General features: G+C 54.7%; 1 protein-coding gene across 1 annotated transcript; it reads right to left on the bottom strand.

Moving 5' to 3' along the window:
- Positions 1-3,380: 3,380 nt before the first annotated feature.
- Positions 3,381-12,941, bottom strand: LOC119109870 (E3 ubiquitin-protein ligase TRIP12). Its single transcript, XM_037233622.1, has 11 exons — positions 12,859-12,941; positions 12,356-12,543; positions 10,666-10,854; positions 9,436-9,597; positions 8,882-9,004; positions 8,214-8,372; positions 7,572-7,721; positions 6,734-6,811; positions 5,749-5,823; positions 3,765-3,912; positions 3,381-3,490 (listed from the first exon to the last, which is right to left on the bottom strand). The coding sequence occupies exons 1-11, from the start codon at positions 12,884-12,886 to the stop codon at positions 3,381-3,383; spliced, it is 1,410 nt and encodes a 469-aa protein (XP_037089517.1). The 5' UTR covers positions 12,887-12,941.
- Between the last annotated feature and the right edge of the window lie 9,020 nt (positions 12,942-21,961).

The raw sequence follows: 21,961 nt of genomic DNA, 5'->3' as shown, positions 1-21,961 counted from the left end.
CTAGCCGCCGTCTAACGGCAGAGAGGTGGACAACGTCAGTGGACTGGCTACTCGTACCTCAGCTCGCGGCAGTGCACGCTCAGAGACGAGCCGCCCGTACCCCAGCTGGCGGCAGTGCACTCAGTGACCAGCTGATGGTGTCACCAGGTAAAACGCGCGCCTGGCAGCCACACAACGTCATCTCAGTCCACTGCTGGAGACGAGAACATCGTGGGAACAGCAGACAGGAGGGCACAAACTTTAATCAATAATACATAGAGAGAAGGGCGGCAACTCAGCTGACAAGAAAGACCTCCAACACTGCCGACCCTAGTTACACACCGCCACCGCCAGGTGGCGGCCCGCGCGGCCGACGCCGCTCATCTAAGCTTAGTCCGACACTCGTCGGCACAGTCACCGCGAACGTCACGCCGCCGCCGGCAGGGGTGGGCCGCACCAGAGCGTCGTCGACGTCGTCGTCGGAGTCGCTGTCGTCGGACCAGCGGCCGGGCTGCGGCCGGCCGTAGCCGCGGATCACCAGGTAGCGCTCGATCGCCTCCACCGGCGCCAGCGGGTCCACTTTGACCGGGCCGTGCCGCCACTGGCGCAGGCTGCCGCCGTCCGTTACCCGCTTGCAGGTTACACTGGGGAGGGGCGCGGTGAGTGACGGCAGGGCCACGCCGCTGGGCCCGCAGGCGGAGTCGTACACATCTCACAGACCGAGCCGACTTCAGCCACTACGCTGGTGGTGAGCTAGCGTAGGGTGGCAGCAGTACGTATTCTGGCATGGCTATTCCAGGAAAATTCCACGATCACGTGACAGCGGTTCTGGCACATTATTTGGAAAATGCATATATCGGGACGACGTGATTGGACAAGCAATCCACACGGTAGTCAGCTCCGTGGGAAACAGGAAATCACATACGACTGGAGGTGCAAATCATCACCGTGCCATCTGCGTGACGTCAGTGGTCATCACCTTCAGCTGGTGTTCGTTAAAGTAGCGGAGCGCACAGCGCCGGACAGTCCTCCAGTGACGTCATACGTCTTGACGGACAGCTGCTCCTGCTGGGCGAGGCAGAGGCGTTCAGCTTGGCAACAAGCGCGGCCAGCGGCGCCGCGGCGTCGGCCGCCGGCAGCCAGCGCTCGGCCGCGCGTCTCGACTGGCGGACAAACCGGCCAGCGCATGCAGGAAGGCGCGCAGCCGGCGGCGGCGGTCGGCACCGGCGCCGGCTGTCAGCAGACCGGTCAGCCGACGCACCAGGCCGCCGTGCAGCAGCTCGAACGGCGAGAGGTCGGCGGCCAGCAGCAGGGCGGCGAGCTCGCGCAGCGCCGGCGCGCAGCGGCCGTCGGGCGCCGCCAGCTGGCGCAGCGCGCTCCTCCAGCAGCGCCAGCGCCGTCGAGCGGCCGCCGGCGTCGTCGGCCAGGTGGCGCTCCAGGAAGAGGCGCGCCCGCTGCCGCAGCCAGGCGCGCACGCGCTCCTGGCGGGCGGCGGAGGCGCTGGTGTCGCCTGACCGGCCCTCCTGAAACAGGCCCAGGCCAGTCAGGCCGGGGACGGTTTTAGAGTGACATGGCTGGTGAAAACATTTTGCTACCCCGCGGTGCTGGTGGTCATTGTCATGACATGGTAATGTATAAGGCTCGCAAGGGATATTATAAAGTAACTACTGCATTTGTGGGCATTGAGTATTGTACAACCGGTTGTAGTTCGGGGAATGAATGGTCCCGTGTGTACAAGAGATCGGTGTATTTTTCCCAGATCCCTGGTCCGGGCGTTGAAAACTTTATTTAAACGGCGTAAGCATTGTTGATAGTTTGACGCGATAATTAAACCGAACAGGGTGTCGCAGTAGAGTCGGTTCCAGCACCAGTGCTCTGTACCTTGAACCCGGAGAAACGGGGATAAACGCGCTGTAATCAGTTGTATTAAGGCGGGCATCGTGGCAGAGAAGAGATGGTCAAGGCTATCCGCGGGCGCCGATAAATGTAAGTATCTGCCGTATACAATGTGTATGTGACTGCATGCGTAGGCATAGGCGCTTATCCGGCGTGCGACCGACCGTTTTCGCAGTAAGACGCCATTTTCTAACTCGACCCTAAGACCCAGCAAAAACAAAACAAATCGTGACAGGGGCAAACAAGAGGGGAGAGGGACGGCGTTTAAGACAATGGGATCACCTTGAGCGAGCCTCTGTGTCCGTGAGGTGACCTGCCCCAGCGTGAAGGGACAGCGTTTAAGACAATGGGATCACCTTGAGCGAGCCCCTGTGTCCGTGAGGTGAGCTGGAGCTGGCTCGGCCCCAGCGTGACGGCTGAGGCTGGCCAGCAGGGAGGCCTGGAATCGGCCGCCTCCTCCGCCGCAGCCGCCCAGAGACTTGCTGCGACCGCCGCCGACGGGAGCGCGGCCGCAGCCGGCGCCGCCTGGAACACGGCCAGCGGTGACGCAGCCCACACACAAGGCCGCTCGCTCCGTTGATCTCTTTTGATGCTCGATGGCGAAATTACCGTTACAGGCAGCGTGTGCCGACCACAGAGGACGGATCAGACTGAACCCGGACTGAAGACGGATCAGACTGAACCCGGACTGAAGACGGATCAGACTGAACCCGGACTGAAGACGGATCAGACTGAATGGATGAAACCCCTGACTGAGAACCCTTGGGCTCGGCCCCAGTGAAGGCAGGAGCTCAGAGACACTGCACTGTGGTATATGCGGCATCATGAACATAGTTCCCATCATGGGACAAAAAAGGCCAGCCATACTAAAGAGGCAGAGATAGTGCGAGCCATCCAAAAGCTACATCAAAACACAAAACACGTTAACACCACATCTTGACGAAGCTGCACCAGCATTCAGGTCATATCAATGGTTACGGCGAAACAAAGCTTGGTGGTTACTTCCACCGGTGAACTGGTACAAGAGCCGGCGCGAAGTGACCAACACCAGACGGTATTAAGCTAACCTGTCTGGTCGGCATCTGTCCCTGAGTGGGCGTCTCCGGCAAATGAAGCCTCTTCGCGGCTGTTCCTCTGAGCGGCGAGACTGCCGCGGCGAGAGGACCTCCTCCGCTTCAGTAACGTCCCGCAGACTCCTGCCAACCGCACGCTCCCCGTCAGACGCAGCGGGGGCGGGCCGGGACTCGCAAACAGACACTTATGGCATGAAGTCACACCTGCACTGGCGACCAGAAGCCAAACGGAGGGTAGCGTGCCAATATCGACCAGCTGAGCGAAATCTGCCCCATTGGCTTATGACCGGTTGGCTTATGATTGGCTGCCTTTTGTGTGCAGTGTTTATTTCTGTCCTCTAAGGGCAAGACAATTTTGCAGCACCTGCTGGGACGGCTAAATCGCCCCGAGCCCCGGGGCCGCGGGGTTTCGGCCCGCGGAGGTGGCGCCACTCACATGTCGGTGGACGTCTCGCCAACCTGGGCCGGGCGTGCGGTCCTGCTGCCGACTCCCTCCAGAGGGTCGTCCCCGGCCGCCAGACACGTCATGTGGTGCACCACCCCTGCGGGGTTAGGGGAATCGTCACTACTCGAACCTGGGGATGATGAGCCACGCAGAATACTCACGGCAACCCTTCGCGCGATGATGGGTGCAGCCGAGGAAAACTAGAACAACAAATGGTTACCGCCGCATAAGACAGAATGTCGGCGTAAATGTAATGCCCAGCCTGAATCCAGCCCCTCTCATGCAATAAAGCCAACACAGGAACCATCCTGGGCGGCGAATGCGAGCTATGTGGCCAGCGGCAGGAGGCATCACGGATGAGAAGCACCTACCCTCTCTTTTGTAGTGCACCCTGCACAGGTCTGGCAGCTTCTGCATCAGGGTCTCTGACAGTTGGACTCCGGCCACCACCATCTTCACATCCGTCGAGGACAGCAAGCCGGCCAGGTGCACCGACATCTCCTGCATCTCGATTATTTCCTATGGAATAAGGACAGATGTGGTCAGCCCAGCGCCGAAGCTTTACGAAGTAATCTGGAGACCCAGGGTGTTCCGAGAGAAACAAAGAGGTTTTGTTTTGGTTCGCATCAAGGGAATGACACTGCATCGCCTTCTTCGCGCCCACATTTAGCATAACACACTGAACGGTTCAAAACACTATCAGCTTGGAAAATCAGCTGACTGCTTTTCCCGCACAAAACCACACGCATCCAACATGCATGCCTCAAAACCGAACAAAGCAGCGCCATCAAAATGCCGTGTTTGGGAAAAGAGTGCATTCAAGTTCTTTCTCGTAACAAAACACAAGTACACGCTCAGCGTAGTATGTCACACATGTCAGAATGTTGATTGCGGCCGAGCGGACAGGCAGTGTGGCGTGGGGTGGATCCGCCAGCCCGATCGAACGCCCTCGCCGATCCATAATCGCGTCCGACACGACAACGGGACACGTCTGCTACAAAAAGGCCGCGGCCGCCTCAGTTTGACCTACTTCCGCCAATGTGCGGCCGGCAAAAACTGCCGGCGGGCTTACCAACTGGGTCAGTTAGCCGGGGCGGGAGCACTGCGGAGGTGGAGGCTTTGCAGGACGAATCGGAGGCCACGGGGGCCACTAGAGGTCCACGTGGTCATAATTTCCCTGACTTAACCTACCCACTTCCCACAGAGCTGTGTCCGTATCCACCCGCTACCTGCTGCTTATCAGTTTTGTCCGCGCGTTAACCACTCATTTACATCTTTTTTAGTACATTTTAAGTGGAGTATGGGCGAGTTCCACGACACTCTACACCCAGCATTCTCTTTCGCGTAGATCATTGCAAAAGGAGTATCAGTGTGAATCGGGCTGAGTATGGAAAAACAAGTGCTGACAGTAACATGCCATGTATTTTTTGAAGCACCTATCCGACATTTTGTGATTGTCTTACCCACAACCGTACACATACTGCATATTTTTCCAACCAGCCGGTTATCCAGTCCATATGATTGCCCATGGACTTGCCCAACCCGTGCAGGCCGCCAGAGGTCACTAGTCCTACGAAGGAATCAGAGTCTGCGGGTGAATCTCCACCCCACAGCGAACGTGCAAAGGACACATGTCATCTCAGCTTGAATTGAAAGGTTGCATGGAAAACATGTCCCATACGACTCAACAGAAATGGCAAAATAACAGGCGGCTGCGTTACGGCGGTCGGTTTCTGGTTGCTCCCAATGTGCTACACTCAGGTAATTATATCCACCGCGTATGAGCTCCCGCAATGCGACTGGTCGTGGGGCTAAGCAATACTTTCGTGGTCGACTAAATCTCGCTTCAAAACTATCAGCGATGTCTTGGATCTCGGTACACATCCTTGTTCGACATACCATGGACGCTTTTGAAGGCTATAACATTCTACGATGTTGTCTCCTATGTCTGTGGTATTGGGAACTTAATTAAATAAACATGATAGTGGTTTCATAAAAGCATGAAAACAAACACTTCATAGACGTTTTCAGCCTGACGAGTCGACGACAATCGAACTCCCGACGACCCGTCTTCAGAAGTTCACGAGTGCAGTGTTCTAACCGTAAGGCCACCACGCCGGCATGACCCGCGTGAACAGCAACAGCGCCCGCCAGGCCGCCCTCATGGCCAACCACAGCACCTGCCCCCCCTCCCCTCACCTTGAGGCCGTCGGCGCTGGCCGAGCACACGAGCCGCAGCAGGGCGCGCAGACAGGCGTGGCGCACGCCAGGGCCGGCGCCGGCGCCGTACACGCGCAGCAGCAGCGGCAGCCAGTCGGCGCGCAGCGTGGCGAGGCGCGGGTCGGCGCGGCGCACCGCCCGAGAGCGCGATGGCAGGTTGGCCAGCTCGGGCCGCGACGGGTCCCGACTGCCGTCTGAGCGGGCCGCCGCCTGCCGGGGAGGGCGGGTCAGGTGGGAAGGAGGCGTTAGCCGGGGAGGGACACGTAAGGCGGGGAGAGACACGTTAGTTAGACAGGGAGAGCTGAGGAGGGACACGTTAGTTGAGGGGGGGGGGGGGGGGCAGCTTGGGAGGGACACGTTAGTCAGGGAGGGATACTCCAGCCGGGGAGGGACACGCCAGTCCGGAGGGATACCATAGTTAGGGGGGCAGTTGGGGAGGGACACGTCAGCCGGAAAGGGACATGTCAGTCGAGAAGGGACACGTCAGTCGAGGAGGGACACATCAGCTGGGGAGGGACACGTCAGCCGGGGAAAGACATGTCAGTCGGGAGGGAGACGTCAGTCACGGAGAAATAGCTGGGGAGGGACACGTTAGCCGGGGGAGGACAACTCAGTCGGTGAGGGACACGTCAGCCAGGAGAGGAGGACGCGCGTCGGCCGGGAGACATCTAGGAGGAAGGACGCATCACATGGGGGTGACCCGACGCTGCGCGAGCAGTGGTCTTAACGACCTTTCACGATGGGCGATAGGAGTGAGTATCGAGAGTGTACACTCATGGACAAACAAGGTTGCAGTAATCACCATATCAGTCCTAAAAATAATCGGAGCGGTTGCAACGCACAAAACTTGCTTACGGAGGGTAAATGAACTTAGCGTAACTGCAATAACACAATTCGGCGGCAGTGCAGTGCATGGTTTTGAAGTGAACGGGCAACGGTAAGGCACAGCATGCTTGACAGTTATGACATCCCGCGAGATTTTGGCCTGCTGGTGGGTCTAAATCTATCACCTTTCATCTCAAAGCGTCCTTTTCGACACCACTATGTTTGGGAACCGTTATGCATGCATCCTAAAGCAAACTTCTGCGAAACCAAAGCGCACATGCACCGGATGTGTCACCTGTATCGCAGCACTGTCTGCCTCAGAGAAGTTGTGCCAACTTCCCTCATCGTCCTGCCACTGCCATACAACGCTGTCCTGTGAAGAACATCGCAGCCATATCAGGGACATTCTTGGACACGCGTGCGAAACGCGTAATGCACTTTGCAGATACAGAAAAGTTCTCTCAGCTGCAGTGTTTCGGAAGGCTTAAGAGATAGTGGAAATTACGAAGGTACATGATACCGGCCGCATACCAAAGGCCTACAGAGCCCAGCTGAGGGTGGGTAGCGTGTCGCATCGGCCTGTTCTCGGCAGACGTGCCCACCTGTTCTTAGCAGACGTACCCGCAGGTTTGCAACGGCCTAACCGGCCTGTTCTCAGTGGCCTCACCCGCCTATTCTCAATGGGCTTAACCGCCCGATCTTAACAACCGTATCTGCCTGTTCTCAACAACCATACCTGCCTGGTCTAGACGGTCTTGCCCGCCTGTTCTCAGAGGCCGTAGCGGCCTGTTCTCAGCGGCCTAACCCGCTTGTCCTCCGCGGCCTTACCTACCTGTCCTCAGCGGCCTTACCCGCCTGTTCTCAGCAGCCGAACCCGCCTGTTCTCAGCAGCCGTACCCGCCCTGGTCTTATCAGCCGAACCCGCCCTGGTCTCAGCGGTCGTACCCGCCCTGGTCTCAGCGGCCGTACCCGCCTGTTTTCAATAGCCGTACCGACCCTGTTCTCAGCGGCCGTACCCGGCCTGGTCTCAGCAGCCGTACCCGCTTGTCCTCAGCTGCCGCATCCGCCTGTTCTCAGCAGCCGTACCGGCCCTGTTCTCAGCGGCCGTGCCCTCCTGTTCTCAGTGGCCGTACCCGGTCGTGAGAGCTGGTCGGTCGCGGCGGAACCCTGCTGAGCCACTGATCGACGTCGAACAGTCCAGCCGCCGGCAGCGCCGGCAGCATCTCAGCCAGCAGGCAGACCAGCGCGTACACCTCCTCCGAGTTCCGCGACTGCTGCGCCATCTGTGAGGCGCACCGCCGCGGCGGAGGCGGTCAGTCAGGCCTCCCGGCTAGGAGCCGGCGTACCCACCAGACAGCACACCATACATGGTCACGATCCCGACCATGACGTCACTGATGCTAGCACGATCCCCGCAGACAGATGGTAGCAAAAACCACACGGTTTCATACAGCGGAAGAGAGGCTAGTAAGGGTATGAGTTTGCCACTTTGGTGGTTACATATGACAATACACATTTGAGGCCAACCAGGCACACACCGTTTCCGTGTCTTCCATTGGCAGGGCATACACCTGTTCCGTTTCTCCCGTCACCAGCTTGCTCATCTGACTCGTAGTTACCGTCACCCTGGTACATACCTGTTGCTTATCTCCCTTCAGTCTGAGAGCCTGCTACACACTTGTTCCTTAATCCAATCAGCAGGATGCACGCCACTTCTGTGTCTCTCGTTAACAAGTACAGCCCTGTTCTGTACCTGCCGCCAGCCGGGTACACACCTGCTCCGTGTCTCCGGATAGGAGCGTACGCAGCGTCTCGGCCATGTTCTCGGAGAGCAGGCGGACGGCGATGTCCGGGCAGTGGCTGCAGAGCATGCGCAGCATGCGCGCCACCTCGCAGAAGGTGGAGCTGCCGATCACGGCCGGGGACGCCACCAGCTGCCGAACGCGTCACGGTCATCATCACCATCATCACGACCAGCACGGTCACGGTCATCATCACCATCATCGCGACCAGCATGGTCACGGTCATCATCACCATCACCACGACCAGCACGGTTACGGTCGCGGCGCGTCATCACAGCGGGTAGCGCGCATGCTGAGACATCCCCAAGATGATGGTGCGAGTCTGTCTAAAATAGTGGTCGTCCTGAGCGCAAACTGAGCCTGGTATGCCGTCGTGGAGTAACTGCGACGATCACCGGTGACCAAGGAATTGAATTGTAGCAAACACTCCATGACTATGTGCACACACACGTATGTGTTAAATGACATCACTGTTGGTTAAGCTCTGTCCTGCATGAGCCCTTGCATTTTATAATCCAAAACACTTCGTAACAAGGATAGAACTGACAAAGCTTGCTACAAAGCTTGCAGAGCTCTCAACAAGCTTGAGACCTGTTGCAAAGGCACCCTTTGGCTACCAATGATGGCTGTTTACTGCTCACCAGCTGCTGGACGTTGATGAGCGCTCCGCTGTCGGCGATCGCCTGTACTTTGAGCGGGTCCGTCTTGAAGGTCTCGGCGAGCCGACAGAACACCAGGCAGGCGGCCTCAGCAACTTTCTGGTCCTGAAACGAGCTGAACCTGCGGGTACCGCTCAACATGGGCGCACAGCTGATGTTCACGTGAATAACAGTCAGACCGAGGACCCGTTGTATCCTCCTTAAACGTGTATTGTAACTGCATTGTATAACAGCGGCATAACAGTGATAATTAAGAAACATGATATCACAGTATTCCTTTACTAGTTGCCAGTAGGTTGACGTTTGCAATATTCTGTGCATCCCCAGGACCACTTGCGAAGATTTTACACATGCCACCAGGCAGGAGACCCTGCAGCCGAGCTGGAGCTCAGGTCGGCCGACTCCGCCACGATCCGCGACGCTGACTGCGACTGGCACAGCGGCCGAGTCTGCCATGACCTGCGCCCCTGACTGTGACTGGCACAGCGGCCGCCCGCCGGCCGGCTGCCGCCTCGGCGGCGCCGGACGCCTCCCACCTCGTGAGCGAGCCGCCTGGCCAGCGGTGCCAGGTGGTCGCTGATGCGGTGGAACTCGGCCGGCGTCAGCGAGAGGCAGCAGTTGGCTGTCACGGATAGCGCCGACCGCTGCGCCGCCACCGAGAAGAAGTCGATGAAGGCCAGGCAGGAGGCGACGCCACCCTGCCAGAGGGCGGCGGACAGCGTCAGTAGCTGCTTTGACGCCTTGCCGGCCACTTGCAGTCCCTCACAGGACACCCGCTGCGCCGCTCGGAACGGCAGGAGGTCACACCGCAACTGACGGCTGGGTTTTGATGTAAACCACGTCGATATGGTCGTTAAAATTTAAAAGGATGGATGCTGCCTTCGGTGGGTTGAACGTTGCTCCTCCCCCCCCCCCCCCCCCCCCCCCCCCCCCCCTCCTCCCGTTACAACTGCTTCTCTTCTCATAAATATAGGAGTTATGCAGTCATGGCCCATAAACACCGGCGTTCCTCAGCTCTACAATAGGCCATGAGAGGCAGTAGAGTATCGCAATATTTCCTTCTGTTCTATTTCGAGAAGTAATCGCCCGAAGCGTACTGCTGAGGTTGGAAGTAGATCGCAATCATGAACATTTAGAAGGCATGCTACATGCGGCCAGGAGCCACCATCTGCGTGGTGTCACCACTGGTTCGCGTAAGATCCTGTCAAGCAGTCACCAGCAACATTTCCTCTACACTGATATCCGCTGGCATATAGTTCGCGACCCCCCCCCCCCCCCCCCGATACAAGTAATCATCAAGTAACGCGCGGCCCAGCGCTACTGACGTCACAGCGATGGCACGGTGATCCTCGCTGCATGGCATTCACCATCCCGAAAATCCCCCAGTCACACTCGGTGGCAGCTGCACAGTGATCCCCAGGTGCACCTCCTCCAATGTCAATCGGTTCGATATGTCATGGTGATGCCTGTGCTACGCAAGGCTCCACCCGTTTCAGTGATGTTCTCTCAATACCCAGGCCCTCTAAGTGAACCCAGTGACGCCCGACACTGGCTATCCCAGCTTCTCCAGTGTCTTTGAAACCCTGCCGCTCCAGCGGTACCCAGTGACACCAAATCTTTGGCTTTTCGTTGATCACCTGGTGTATCTCAGTCTCTGTCTCTGCCGTCGTTCCAGTGATACCCAGTAACAACCGGTCCCTTCTACCACAAGAATTCCTGTGATAAACCGCCTCTGCTGACTCAGTGAATCGTCTCTGGCCGCTCACCGCCTGCAGCACTCCGTTGCTGTGCCGGCGACTGATGAGGTCGAGGGCCACCAGTGCCTGCTCTGCCACGTCCATGCAGGAGATCCGCTGTAGCTTGCGCAGCAGCGCCGGTAGCGCCGCCACCGCCGTCGCCGAGCTGTGCGGCAGCGTCTCCAGCAGGTACGTCAGCGTGCGGCATGCTTGGTTCATCTGGCGACGACGAGTCGACAGGTGTCACATTACGGCGGAGGAGTCTGAACACAAGACCGGAGAAAGACACGACCGGTTCATTGAGGTCGTGGTGGGAGACAGCTGAAGTGGCGATTTATTCAGTGTTATGTTCAGCCACGAGTTCCAGTGTCTCTGAAAACACGTCAGATGGTAAATTATGGCACGAGGATATCAAACATGACATCTGTTTTGCAATAGCATGTGACCTTCAAGGTCAAGAGCAAGGTCAAAAGACGGGAAACCCTATGTCACCAAAAAGTACCGGTTGATTTCAACTTTTCAGACATCAGAATATTCACCAGCGCATGAACTATAATCCGCCAAAAAGTCCTGACCTCTGAATGTCACCCTTCAATGTTAAACTCATGCTCAAATGACATTAAATGCCATATCATCGAAAAAATATCGATTTGAGGCCGATTTAATAAGGCCGATTTAGACTTTTCAGGCACGCAATATTCACAGGCGCAAAAACTTACGTCCGTCAAAGTGTCCCGAACTTTCAAGGTTACATTTTAAGATCAAAATCAGGCTCAGGGGACAAGAAAATCTATGTCCTCATCAATACCGGCTTATTGCACCTTTCAAGCATTATAATTTTTACCAGTGCATGAACTACGTGACCTTAAAAAGTCAGAACTTTCTGACGGACGCTAGCTCTTACGTTTGTGAATATTCTTATGCTCGAAAAGATGAAATTCACAGGTAAGTTTTTGGTGATATGGAATTTCCGCCATTTTTGCCTCAGTTTGACTTTGAAGGAGCAGCCTTTAGAGGTTACCTGTTAGATGAACGCTAGTTTTTTAAAGCATTTTTACGCCTTTTTAAGTCGAAACTGGACGGCAATTTTTGATGATGTAAAGTTTTTCGTCCTTTGAGCGTCAATTTGACGTTCAAATGTAATGATCAGAGGTCAGAAGGTTTTGACGAGCGCTTGCTCGTTTTGTGGTGAATATTCTGATCCTTGAAAGTGTAAAACCGGCCATTAATTGTTTGTGATATAGAGTTAGATGTTCTTTGTCCTTGTTTTTTACCTTTAAGATCGCATGATATTGCAAAACAAATGCTACGTTTAATGTTCTTGTGTCATAACTGACTACCTGGCGTGTTTTAGGAGACATCGAAGCTCATCGCGAAATAAATCGCCGAATAAATCGCCAACTTCACGGATCTGAGAACATTATCGATGGCTGGCGAAGCGATCGACAAACTTGAGGCAGATGAGACTTGTGAGATGCGAAGGAGTATGTCAAAATCTCCTGTTGGTAAACAAGGGTGAGGGTCTTCTCAGCATGCGCTTTTGTGACTGGCATGCAGAGCACAGGAACAGGGGCATTCATGTGCAAAGCTTTGAAACAGTACACAACTTCGGGGAGATGATAGGCATTATGCACGCTTGAACAGCGAATGATAGGCAATATAACTGAGGGACAAGTCCAGGTGTGAGACAGGCAAAGTTTGTAATGACAGACCGGCTCACCACATCGAAGTTGTGATCCATCTGTATGAGTCTAATCAGCGGCGGTATGACTTTGCTGACTGGGAAGGTGGCCAGTGTGTCTTCGTTGCCCATCACTAGCAGCTGGCCCAGCTCTATCACTGCCTGAAGCTGTTGGTTCTCATCGCCTGACGCCTGCAGGCCTTGAAGCAGCTGCTGGATCTTGCAGCCTGCCGCGGCACAAGTGAATTCCATTTTCTTGGCAAAAAATACAAAACAGACAAGAGAAGCTAAGTGTAATCACCGTTTCGGGCACAAAGCCCGTCGTGCCGCGACATCGGTTTCAACCTTGAAGCATGTGATGATTTGCAATGTTCCACTGCCAAGTCGTGACTCATCACCCCTGTGCTCATTCCGATCCCTACGCAGTTACGCAATACGCGAAGTCCGCCAAACGGCGTATGGAGCGGAGCGGGAGAACACAGCTTTCACACATCCGCACCTCTCCCGACGTTGTAACAAGGACCGCCGCCTACCACACGTACCGCGGCCGTCCGGGGCATTGCTGAGCATGTGCTGCACGCGCGGGCCCAGTTGGCCGAACAAGTGCGGCGGTACGCCGCGCGCCTCCAGCAGCTCCTGGAGCCGCACCAGCTCGCCCTCGTCGTCGGCGGCGGCGGCCCGCGCGCCGTCGGCGCCGCCGGGCTCGTGGGGTCGCGACCCCGCGCCGCCCGCGGTCACGAAGTCGGGCGCCGGCAGCTTGCCGGCCGGTCGTGAGCCGCGCCGTCCGCTACCGGGCGGACAAAGGGAGCCGTTAGCGACCGAGACTCGGACACGCCCTCAGCCAAGGCCGGTGGAGGCGGACCGCCGCGAACAAGGGTCGACGCGTCAACAAACACGCGCCGGCCGTGCTGAGCCGGAGGACTTACCGGGAGTGATGTGACAAAGAGCGCGTCCAGAGGCTGTCGCGAGAGCAGAAGCGTGAAGAGCAGCGAGGGGCATCATGTGCGCGACAGCCAGCAGCTGACAACCCCGGTTTGATGTCAAGTGTGATAGTGTCTGAACCCACACATTATAATAATGGGACGTTTGCCATGACCCACTAACCGGTGTCTTATCAACACTAAGAAATTCTGGGGCGCGCCATCTCACCAGCCAGGATTAATGTCGCCCGACATTGGCGTTATGTTTAGGTGATGGGTTTGTTAATTTCCAAATGTCCCCACATTACCTTTTTCCATTGTCATGCCATGGTAACACATTCACCACCCACACATTGGAGGCGTCACTGCGAAGTATATTAGCCATGCCTCGATCTGCCATGTTGTGACTTAATGTTTCCTGCGGCTAGCTAATAGTTTTGTTTGTCCATTGGCAGAAAGAGACATCCTGCTCAAGAAATACGAGCGTACGTTGCGGCAGTTTTTGACACTTTTTCATGCAGGTGGTAGCTACGTTTGCTCAAAAGTAAAAGATGTTTAATCAGTTCCTTCTCATTCATTTTAGACATTATTCTGCACAGAACAAAATAACTATAAAGGTTTTCTGAAAATATAAACGCAGTAATTATAAGCCTAGCACTTGGGCATATCCACAAAGCGGAAGGAGCACCCGGACCGAGTTGCACCTGGTTTGAACATCACCCTTTATCAGACCGGGTTAAGTTGTGTGGGTCAGGCTGGGTTCAGTCGGGGTCGCCTGTGGCTGACGGCGCCCGGCTGGGTCCCACTGGGTGCTGTGTGTTAAAGTTTAGTCGTGCTGAGTTGGTTTAGGGAAGGCTCGTTCGATTTAATGCCGGTCGTTTAGACAATTGAAGCAATAGTGATTTTAATGTCATACAAAAAATGTCTAAGCCTGACTCCTCGAGTTGTCAATTAGGCTTTAGACGGAGGATCAGAGGTCTATATTAGACGAGGACGTGTATGAAGTCGTGGCATGTGGCACGAGACTCAGGACGCGAGCTCGGACTTGTACCTGACCTCTGACGACTCAGGGACAGACTCGAACTCGCATGCAGTATAACTAAGCCTAAAACACAATATTACTAAAGACGCACTACCCCCCCCCCCCCCCTTAATTCCCCCGTTCGTAACGCCTCCCCTGCAACAATCTAACCTTGACTACAGTTGGTTGGAAGAGGATGATGACGTCATCGGGCCTCACCATACTTTCCAGATAGTTATGGGCGCCTTTTGATACACCTGACTTACCTGTCACCTGGCATCTTACATTCAAACTGATATCGAGCTACATCACGACAAAAAGTTGTACGATATCATACCATGACATCTGAAGGTGACACCATGACATTCGTCATGACATACGATTACCTGATAACGGCAGAGCCGAAAAGTCGTTCAGTTACCGGGACATGTCGTTACAGCTATCCGGTAGTCTCGGGAAGACATTTACAAAGCCCGCGTTTGGCATGCTTGGATCTGCTTTACAATCATTTTAATTCGTGAAGCACTTCACACGGCCACAAACGCTTCCATTGCTGCACAGCTCAAACACCCAAACCTCGTGCTTGTAATACAAATGCAGCCGCCCAAATGATGTACTCCCATATCAGTGACGTCTGAATCCGTACTTGGCATTCCCAGCCTGTTCATGGACGCTGGCTTTGCATCCCTGATGGTCCCACGTATGCCAGCACATCAGCTGAATAACACTGAGGGTATTCAACGTGTCAATCTAGGCTTTGATACCGCCACCAGTTTATTATGTTTCCCTCCATGTCGAGGAAACGTAACGCCTTATAGGAGAGCTTCGGACTCCTGCGGCGACGACCCCCGGACACAGTGAGTTTGCCCCCCGCTGAGAGCCGAGACCAGAGCTCTAACCTCTATACCGACGGTGCGACAAGTCAGGAGCAATTTGCTCATTTCAACCCTATTATGTTACGCCACTTGCTTGATTCGCATCCCGCTATGTACGTAATGCACTCGCGCCTACCCCACTCAAGTCCGCCTGGGAACGTCAGGCGATTTCTTCCGTGACGCGCGCCCGCCGCGCGTGCGGCGGGTCAGCTGACGGCGGCTGAGCGGCCGCCGCCACCTGGTCGGCGGCCCCGGCTACCGGCGCACACACACACACACATCCGCCCGGCCTTCAGCGGTCCGCCCTCCGCCAGTCCGGCCATAAAGCCGCCAGGGCCGCCCGGTGCGGCGGCACGCACTCACCAGCAGCGGCAGCAGCAGCCGCAGCAGCACTGCCGGCACCGGCCGCCGCCGCCCTCCATCGCCCGCCGACGACTGGCGCTGCCGCACGCCGGCGCCGGCCGCCGTCGGCGCCGACGGCGGCCGCGCGCCGCGCGCCAACAAAGGCCGGCCGCGGGGTTCACACCGGCCACACGCGCAGCGACGCGGCCAATCGATGCTCAACGCACGCGGCGGCCTCAAACGGCCCCGACGTGACGCGTCTCGAGCGGGCTGGGCTCGCCCCAGAACGCGGCTGAACGCGTGCAGAGGACGCGGTGGATGCGTGGCGCCCGCGGCCGCTGGAGCGGACACGGCAACGACCCGCCGGCTGCGTGGTGCCTCCGGCAGGTGGAGAGGACGCGGCAGCTGCACGGTGTCTGCGCGACACTCGCAGCTGGTGGAGATAGGAGCACGACACCGGTGCAGCCCCCGCGGCGATTCGCTGGTCGTTTTGGGGCTGTAATGTGGATTTACGTCTTCTTCGATTGGCTGGAAATGGGGCAGAGTGTGACCGTGGTCTGGCATGCACGTCAGGCAGCCCTCGAATTGGAACTTCGGCTTAGCAAAGGCTGTCACGTTCAGGGGCGTAGTAGTGTCGAACGAGATGGGGGGAAAGGGCCACTGAACGGTGAAAAAGACGCTACCCACTACGAGATTACTCCAACAACGGGTTTCTCCACGGCTTTGGCCCATTTTCTTCTCAAAGATGCTGTGCTGAAGCTCAAGCTGAAGAGGAAGGGGGGGGGGGGGGGGCTCCAGTCCTTTTCCCTCAACTGGATATGAAACTATAACCCCGGTCACGTTTTATGATCAATTCGTCGTTAGGGGTCGTCCATCAATTAAGTTGCAGAGGAGCGGTGGTTGGTTTTTGATGGAGCGTAACGGAAGAGCAGCAAGGAAAGCGGAGGAGACCTAGGACGGCGAACGTTACGCTCGGATATGTTCACAAATTATGCCAACAGCTTTTAAATAAACACGAAACCTTGCAGCGAAATACTGTTGGCTTTCTCTCATGACGTGGAACAGATCCGTTATTTGTGTTGCCTTTCCATTTCATTTTGGGGACAAGCGGATGTTACATTCTATATGGCCATACACATATATATATATATATATATATATATATATATATATATATATATATATCAATAACCCAGCGCACCCAGTGCATAATCAGGGGAGGGGTTGAAAATCGCCATGAATGCAAAGTGTTACTCATGGACGGCATCAGTGTCGTGCCTCTCAACGACAGGCAATGAAGCATCCCATTCGCCTGCACCCGCTGGCATTGTAATTGCTGGCTTAGTTGTCACATTTAAAAACACCTCATTAACTGCAGTTTGCTTACACGTCCAGCTCAGCAAAATAGGCTTCGCGTATTTACCGAGATGTATGTGCACCTACGCATGGACGTAACCACACCGCGAAGGTCACCGGGGCTCAATTCTGTTCTAGTGAAATTTCGTGAAACCAAAACAAAACAAAGGTTTTGATTTGCCCAAAAGCTGCTGGGATCCGGATCTCACGAACCCCAACTGTTGCCCGTGCTCCTGTGTCCAACTGAGATATTGTGCAGTGATTGCACCAGCACGTTGAGTGCAGGTGCAAAATCAAAATCGAGTGCAAAATCTAAATGAAGTGTCCAAGAATCACGAACTGGACGAAACTGATCATTATTCAATAGCAAGCGGTTTAGCTTTAAAGCAGATGTCCCTATTGATTTCCACCTTAGCGTATGCACATAGCCTCTCGAAATACTAGCGCAGGTCGCATTCTCCTCAATATCTGCTCTATCAGTCTGATTGTAGTGATTCTGATGATCAGCAGTTTAAAACTGCGTCGATCTGCTTCGGTGTGATTTGTAAGACGGGATGGTGGAGCTCAGCATCCCTAGACATACAGAACCGCATTGCAGTTCGAAATATTCACTATAGGTTGGGATCTATACAAATGGTGAAACGACAGCTATGTCAAATATCTTAATCTGTCCTTGGCCCGTCATATATTTTTTGAAGAATTTTTGCCATAAATCGACTTCCTGCGATTGCGAACTTATCAGCTCTCTCTCCACAATGGTGCGTGGCACCTGTCATCATTTGACCCATCCCATCCGTCATCATTTGACCCATCCCACCCGTCATCATTTGACCCGTGGTACCCGTCATCATTTGGCCCGTGGTACCCGTCATCATTTGGCCCGTGGTACACGTCATCATTTGGCCAGTGGTACCCGTCATCATTTGGTCCGCGGTACCCGTCATCATATGACCCGTGGCACCCGTAATCACTTGACCCATGGCACCCGTCACCACTTAACCCATGACACCCGTCACCACCTAACCCATGACACCCGTCATTCGTCACCCGTGCCGCCGTGCTGCAATATGCCCGTTGCGTCCACCTCTGCAGTCGTAGAACGCCATCAGAAAAGCGTACACCACCAGCGATCGTTAACACTCTTTGGCGGGCTGTTCGCACGACAGCGACAGAGCGTCGCGTGCCTCGCCCGTCCCTCCCCCCCCCCCCCCCCCCCCCCCCCCAGGCGGCCTTGGCTTGTCGGCCGGGCTGGAGCCTTGTTCCTGTCGGCCCGGGCGAACCAGTTCTGGGTGGCTAGGACAAAGCCGAGCCCAGGGCAGGGCGGGAGGAGGAGATCCTCGCTCGAGAGAACAGTCTCACCATGGGATGGAGCCCAGCAGAGATCTGGACTTCAAGACAGGGCCGGCGCAGGGTCGCACGAACACCATCAGATCGGATCCCGCCCGGTTAAACAGGAATAGAAGTCGGTCGACATGGCGAGCGAAGATACGGCATGTTCTGATGTACCTGTGCGCCCCTTCGCCGCTTTCGACAAGCAGCTTCATAGCCGGCGGCAAAAATTTCGCAGCCTGCAGAATGTGGACGCTATCGTACATCAACGGAGCAAACACCATTTCCGGTACAACTCTCTCTTGCTCTCATAAAATACCGGCGCTGTCTTCGAAACCGATAGCGTTCATTAGTGCAAACGTTCAGGAGCCTTTTCACGGTCATTGAGATGCAAGAAACGAAATGGATTATAAGTTGATACCATACATGGATAAATAAACAAATAGCAAACACAATAATACAAATAGACGACCAAAGTGATAAAAAGGTGATTCATAGGTGTATTATACCCATGACCTTTGCCGACGACACATGACGGAATACTAATTGGCATCAAGTATGCTAAAGCCCACCGATAAGAGGCCTAAAACAGCCAGCGGCTACAGCTAAACGCACGAAGATGTGAAAGTACGTGCAGATAAGGAGGTCCTTTGGTGACGATTAAGCCATTTAGGCAGATAGACTGAATGGTGTCTCAACATCTCCGAGGTGACCGCCTTTCCTGCCAAGCTGAGAGGCGGGCGACGCTGTTGCATCTCCCTCCTCACATTCTGTGGTGTATTCTTAGACCCTGCCGGTTGCATTACCTTTCCCTGTCCTTTAAGACTCTTGTCTGTTGCGTTAACTTTCCCGCACCTTCCTTCCACTCGACATCTTTTCCTGATCGTGAATGCTCGCCCCTTCCAAACACGGGCGTGTTGCCGAAATCTCCGGCGTGAGGTGTATCGATCTTCCACAGTTAGGTCAGAGACCCAGGACCCACAAAGAGACAAAGGCACGTGGGAGCTGGCACGGCTGGTCGGCGCGGGCTGCCAGGCCTCAGCACCAGGTGGAGTCGGCTGCGGTTATCGTGCCCAGTAGCGGCACACCAGGGACTGAAGCCGAGCCGCCACAGTCCGCCTGCGTGCCTTGTCCGGCTTTCGCCCCCCCCCCCCCCCCCTCCCCTATAGCCCCGCTCCGTTCTATTAAGTGAAGTACAGACACGAGCGGGGCGAGGAAGACGCCAGGAGACGGCCTCGGTGAAACTTGTCTTTCGCAGCAGCATAGTCTTAACGTTACACCGAGACGTGAACTCCACGTTTCACGTCCCTGTGGTTGACGGTTCTTTGCATTACAGAGCGCTTCGGCTACTTGGGCCATTTTGCTAAGCTTTCAACTGGTGAAGCATCGCCCATTGGCTTGTGTGACTGGCAGACGGGTGCCCAGCCCTCTAGTCTAATGCATATCTAATGCACGCACTTATGTCACTCCTATATCGACTGGCGGCTGATCGGGGAGGATCAGGCTGAGGCGGCTGGCTCGAGTCATGGCATACTACGGGACGTGAGTAGCTTTTGACCAACATTTGCCGATAAACTGGGACCACACTGGCCACCAGTTACTGGGATGCAGCCAAAATGGTACCATTTACTGGCATAGTGAGGCCAGGGTCTCTGAAAAAGGTGAGAGCAAAACAAGCAGAGGTAAAAGGATTTCGTTCCCACAGCCAGCTGCACGAGACATTCGGGTGTGTTCGTAATTAATACATTGCGCTAATGATAATCATTTATTACAAAAAGCTCAAACCATGACTTATCAGCAGAATCAGGGAGTGGTCTGCACATGAACCAAACAATCCATTCTAACATAATTGTGAACTGCACCCCAGGAAATCGAGTTTTCTGCAGTGTCGTATCAATACCATGGCACGAAATTTGGGACATCCTTATATCAGCGGTAGATGAACGATAACGTGCTAGCTTTTTTAATTGCCAAAAATAGAAAACGCCATCATATGCATCTTAATACTACGGGGGACCTACATGGGGAGCGCAGTGAAGCGGCGCTCCCTAAGTCCCCAATCATGGGTGTTAGAGAATTAGCTAAGTGCTATGGGGAACGGGGCAGGGCAGGAAAAACTTTTTGATGGCTTTAATAAACTGTCTCGGAAAAATCGTGCATTTCCAGGTCTAAGGCAACGGGAGTGTCAGCTATAAACAAATGAGCAATGAGATAAAGCGTATCAATTACTCTGTTTGTATAGGAATATAGGAGATTTCGCAACGGCCTCTACCTGCTTGACGTATACAAGCTCGTTTGTTTCATTAGAGGGGAAAGTAAAGATAGGGATAGTGGGAGAAGTTCTCCGGGAGGGGAGGGGAAACCGGTAGAAATAGTGTGGGTTCGTCAGAACATATTTGTATGTCCCTTTTTCCTAGCCTGGAGAGTTTGCTGCTACGCACATAATGCAAAAATTCAGATAGAGAGATTCCGTAAAACTGAGCTGAAGTTCTCATATGAGTTCTCTGCATCAGGAAATCATTTTGGGAATAAGTTAGCCCCTGCTCTCGATCAGAAGGCCTCGTTTTGTGTTAAGGAGTCTCCTTTGCTGGCTTGTTAGGTCCTCTTTATGTTAAAATGTTTCGCTCTGGATAATTTAATGAAATGCGACGCATATCGTCGAGCATCCCTACGTGGAGCGCCAGCGACTACAGAGGCATATTAGTTCTCCGTAGACATTGCCCGAACCCGCCGTTTTTCGGCTACCCGCGGGCCGAAGGTGCAAACCACTCGGCTATTACGCCCCCCCCCCCCCCGCCCCCCGTTCTGGACTGAGAGGCTTCTTGTATATACCAGGTCCCTTTTCCGGAACGTGAGGCCCTGTTCTGCAATAAAGGAAATGTTTTGGACTACGGAGACCCGTGAATAAGGGGCCTTCCAATCCAGCAAGGAGATCGAGATCCCTCCCGGTTTGGTTTGACCTGCAGCCGTGACGTATTGGTGTCGAACTATGCTGTGATGCACAGACATATCTGGATTTCCGAAATTCCCGAATCCGTTGCATTTAGTGACCATCCTACTCATTCTCGAACCGAAAACTCGTTGATTCTGGGGCTGAACTCTTTGCTCCCACGGCCACCCGTGACCAAAAAAGGCCTTCCTTGGTTTCTCATTTCCATAAGGTCACGCTGAGAGACGCGACCTCAATTTTCTCCATGTTAGCAAGATATGATATATGTATATATATATATATATATATATATATATATATATATATGTAGTTTTTAGTGGTAGGGATAAGTAGGCGTGGGGGTCCGCTTACCACCTTCCCACCCAAACCCCGTCGAGAGGCCTCGTTCAGGAGACCCCACGCGAGGAGGCCCCATTTGATATGGCAAGCCTGCTGGAAAATTCCGCCCCTTCCCAGATGAAAGCCTATGGCACCGCCCTTAACCCCTTCGTTTCCTGTGCCTATCCCACTACGAACTGATGTCCTCCGGCATCGATCTTCTTTTCGTAGTAGGCATCATGTAGGTAGTAGGTAGTAGGTAGGTAGTAGGAATGCAGTAGTAGGTAGAAGGTAGGATCTCATGTCGCTAAATCTTGTTGACAGTGATTACTGACGTCTGATACTACAGCAGGGAAACGTCGTTGAATGCGTGGATACAATTTTGTGAAATGGGATCAAGCGTGCCGAGGAGGGACTCAAAACTGGAGAGCGACGCTCCACTATGTGTTGTGGTGTACCGGTACCGTTGGTGCTGTGCAGCTCACTGAACGCCGTTGCTTGTACGCTGCCTGGGGGTTTAGTCGGTTGATCCAT

The sequence above is a fragment of the Pollicipes pollicipes genome, unplaced genomic scaffold (assembly GCF_011947565.3).
Source record: "Pollicipes pollicipes isolate AB1234 unplaced genomic scaffold, Ppol_2.1 Scaffold_7231;HRSCAF=8579_pilon_pilon_pilon, whole genome shotgun sequence".
NCBI classification, from domain to species: domain Eukaryota; kingdom Metazoa; phylum Arthropoda; class Thecostraca; order Pollicipedomorpha; family Pollicipedidae; genus Pollicipes; species Pollicipes pollicipes.
The sequence above is the reverse complement of the archived record's forward strand: the minus strand, read 5'-3'. Positions and strand labels throughout refer to the sequence as shown.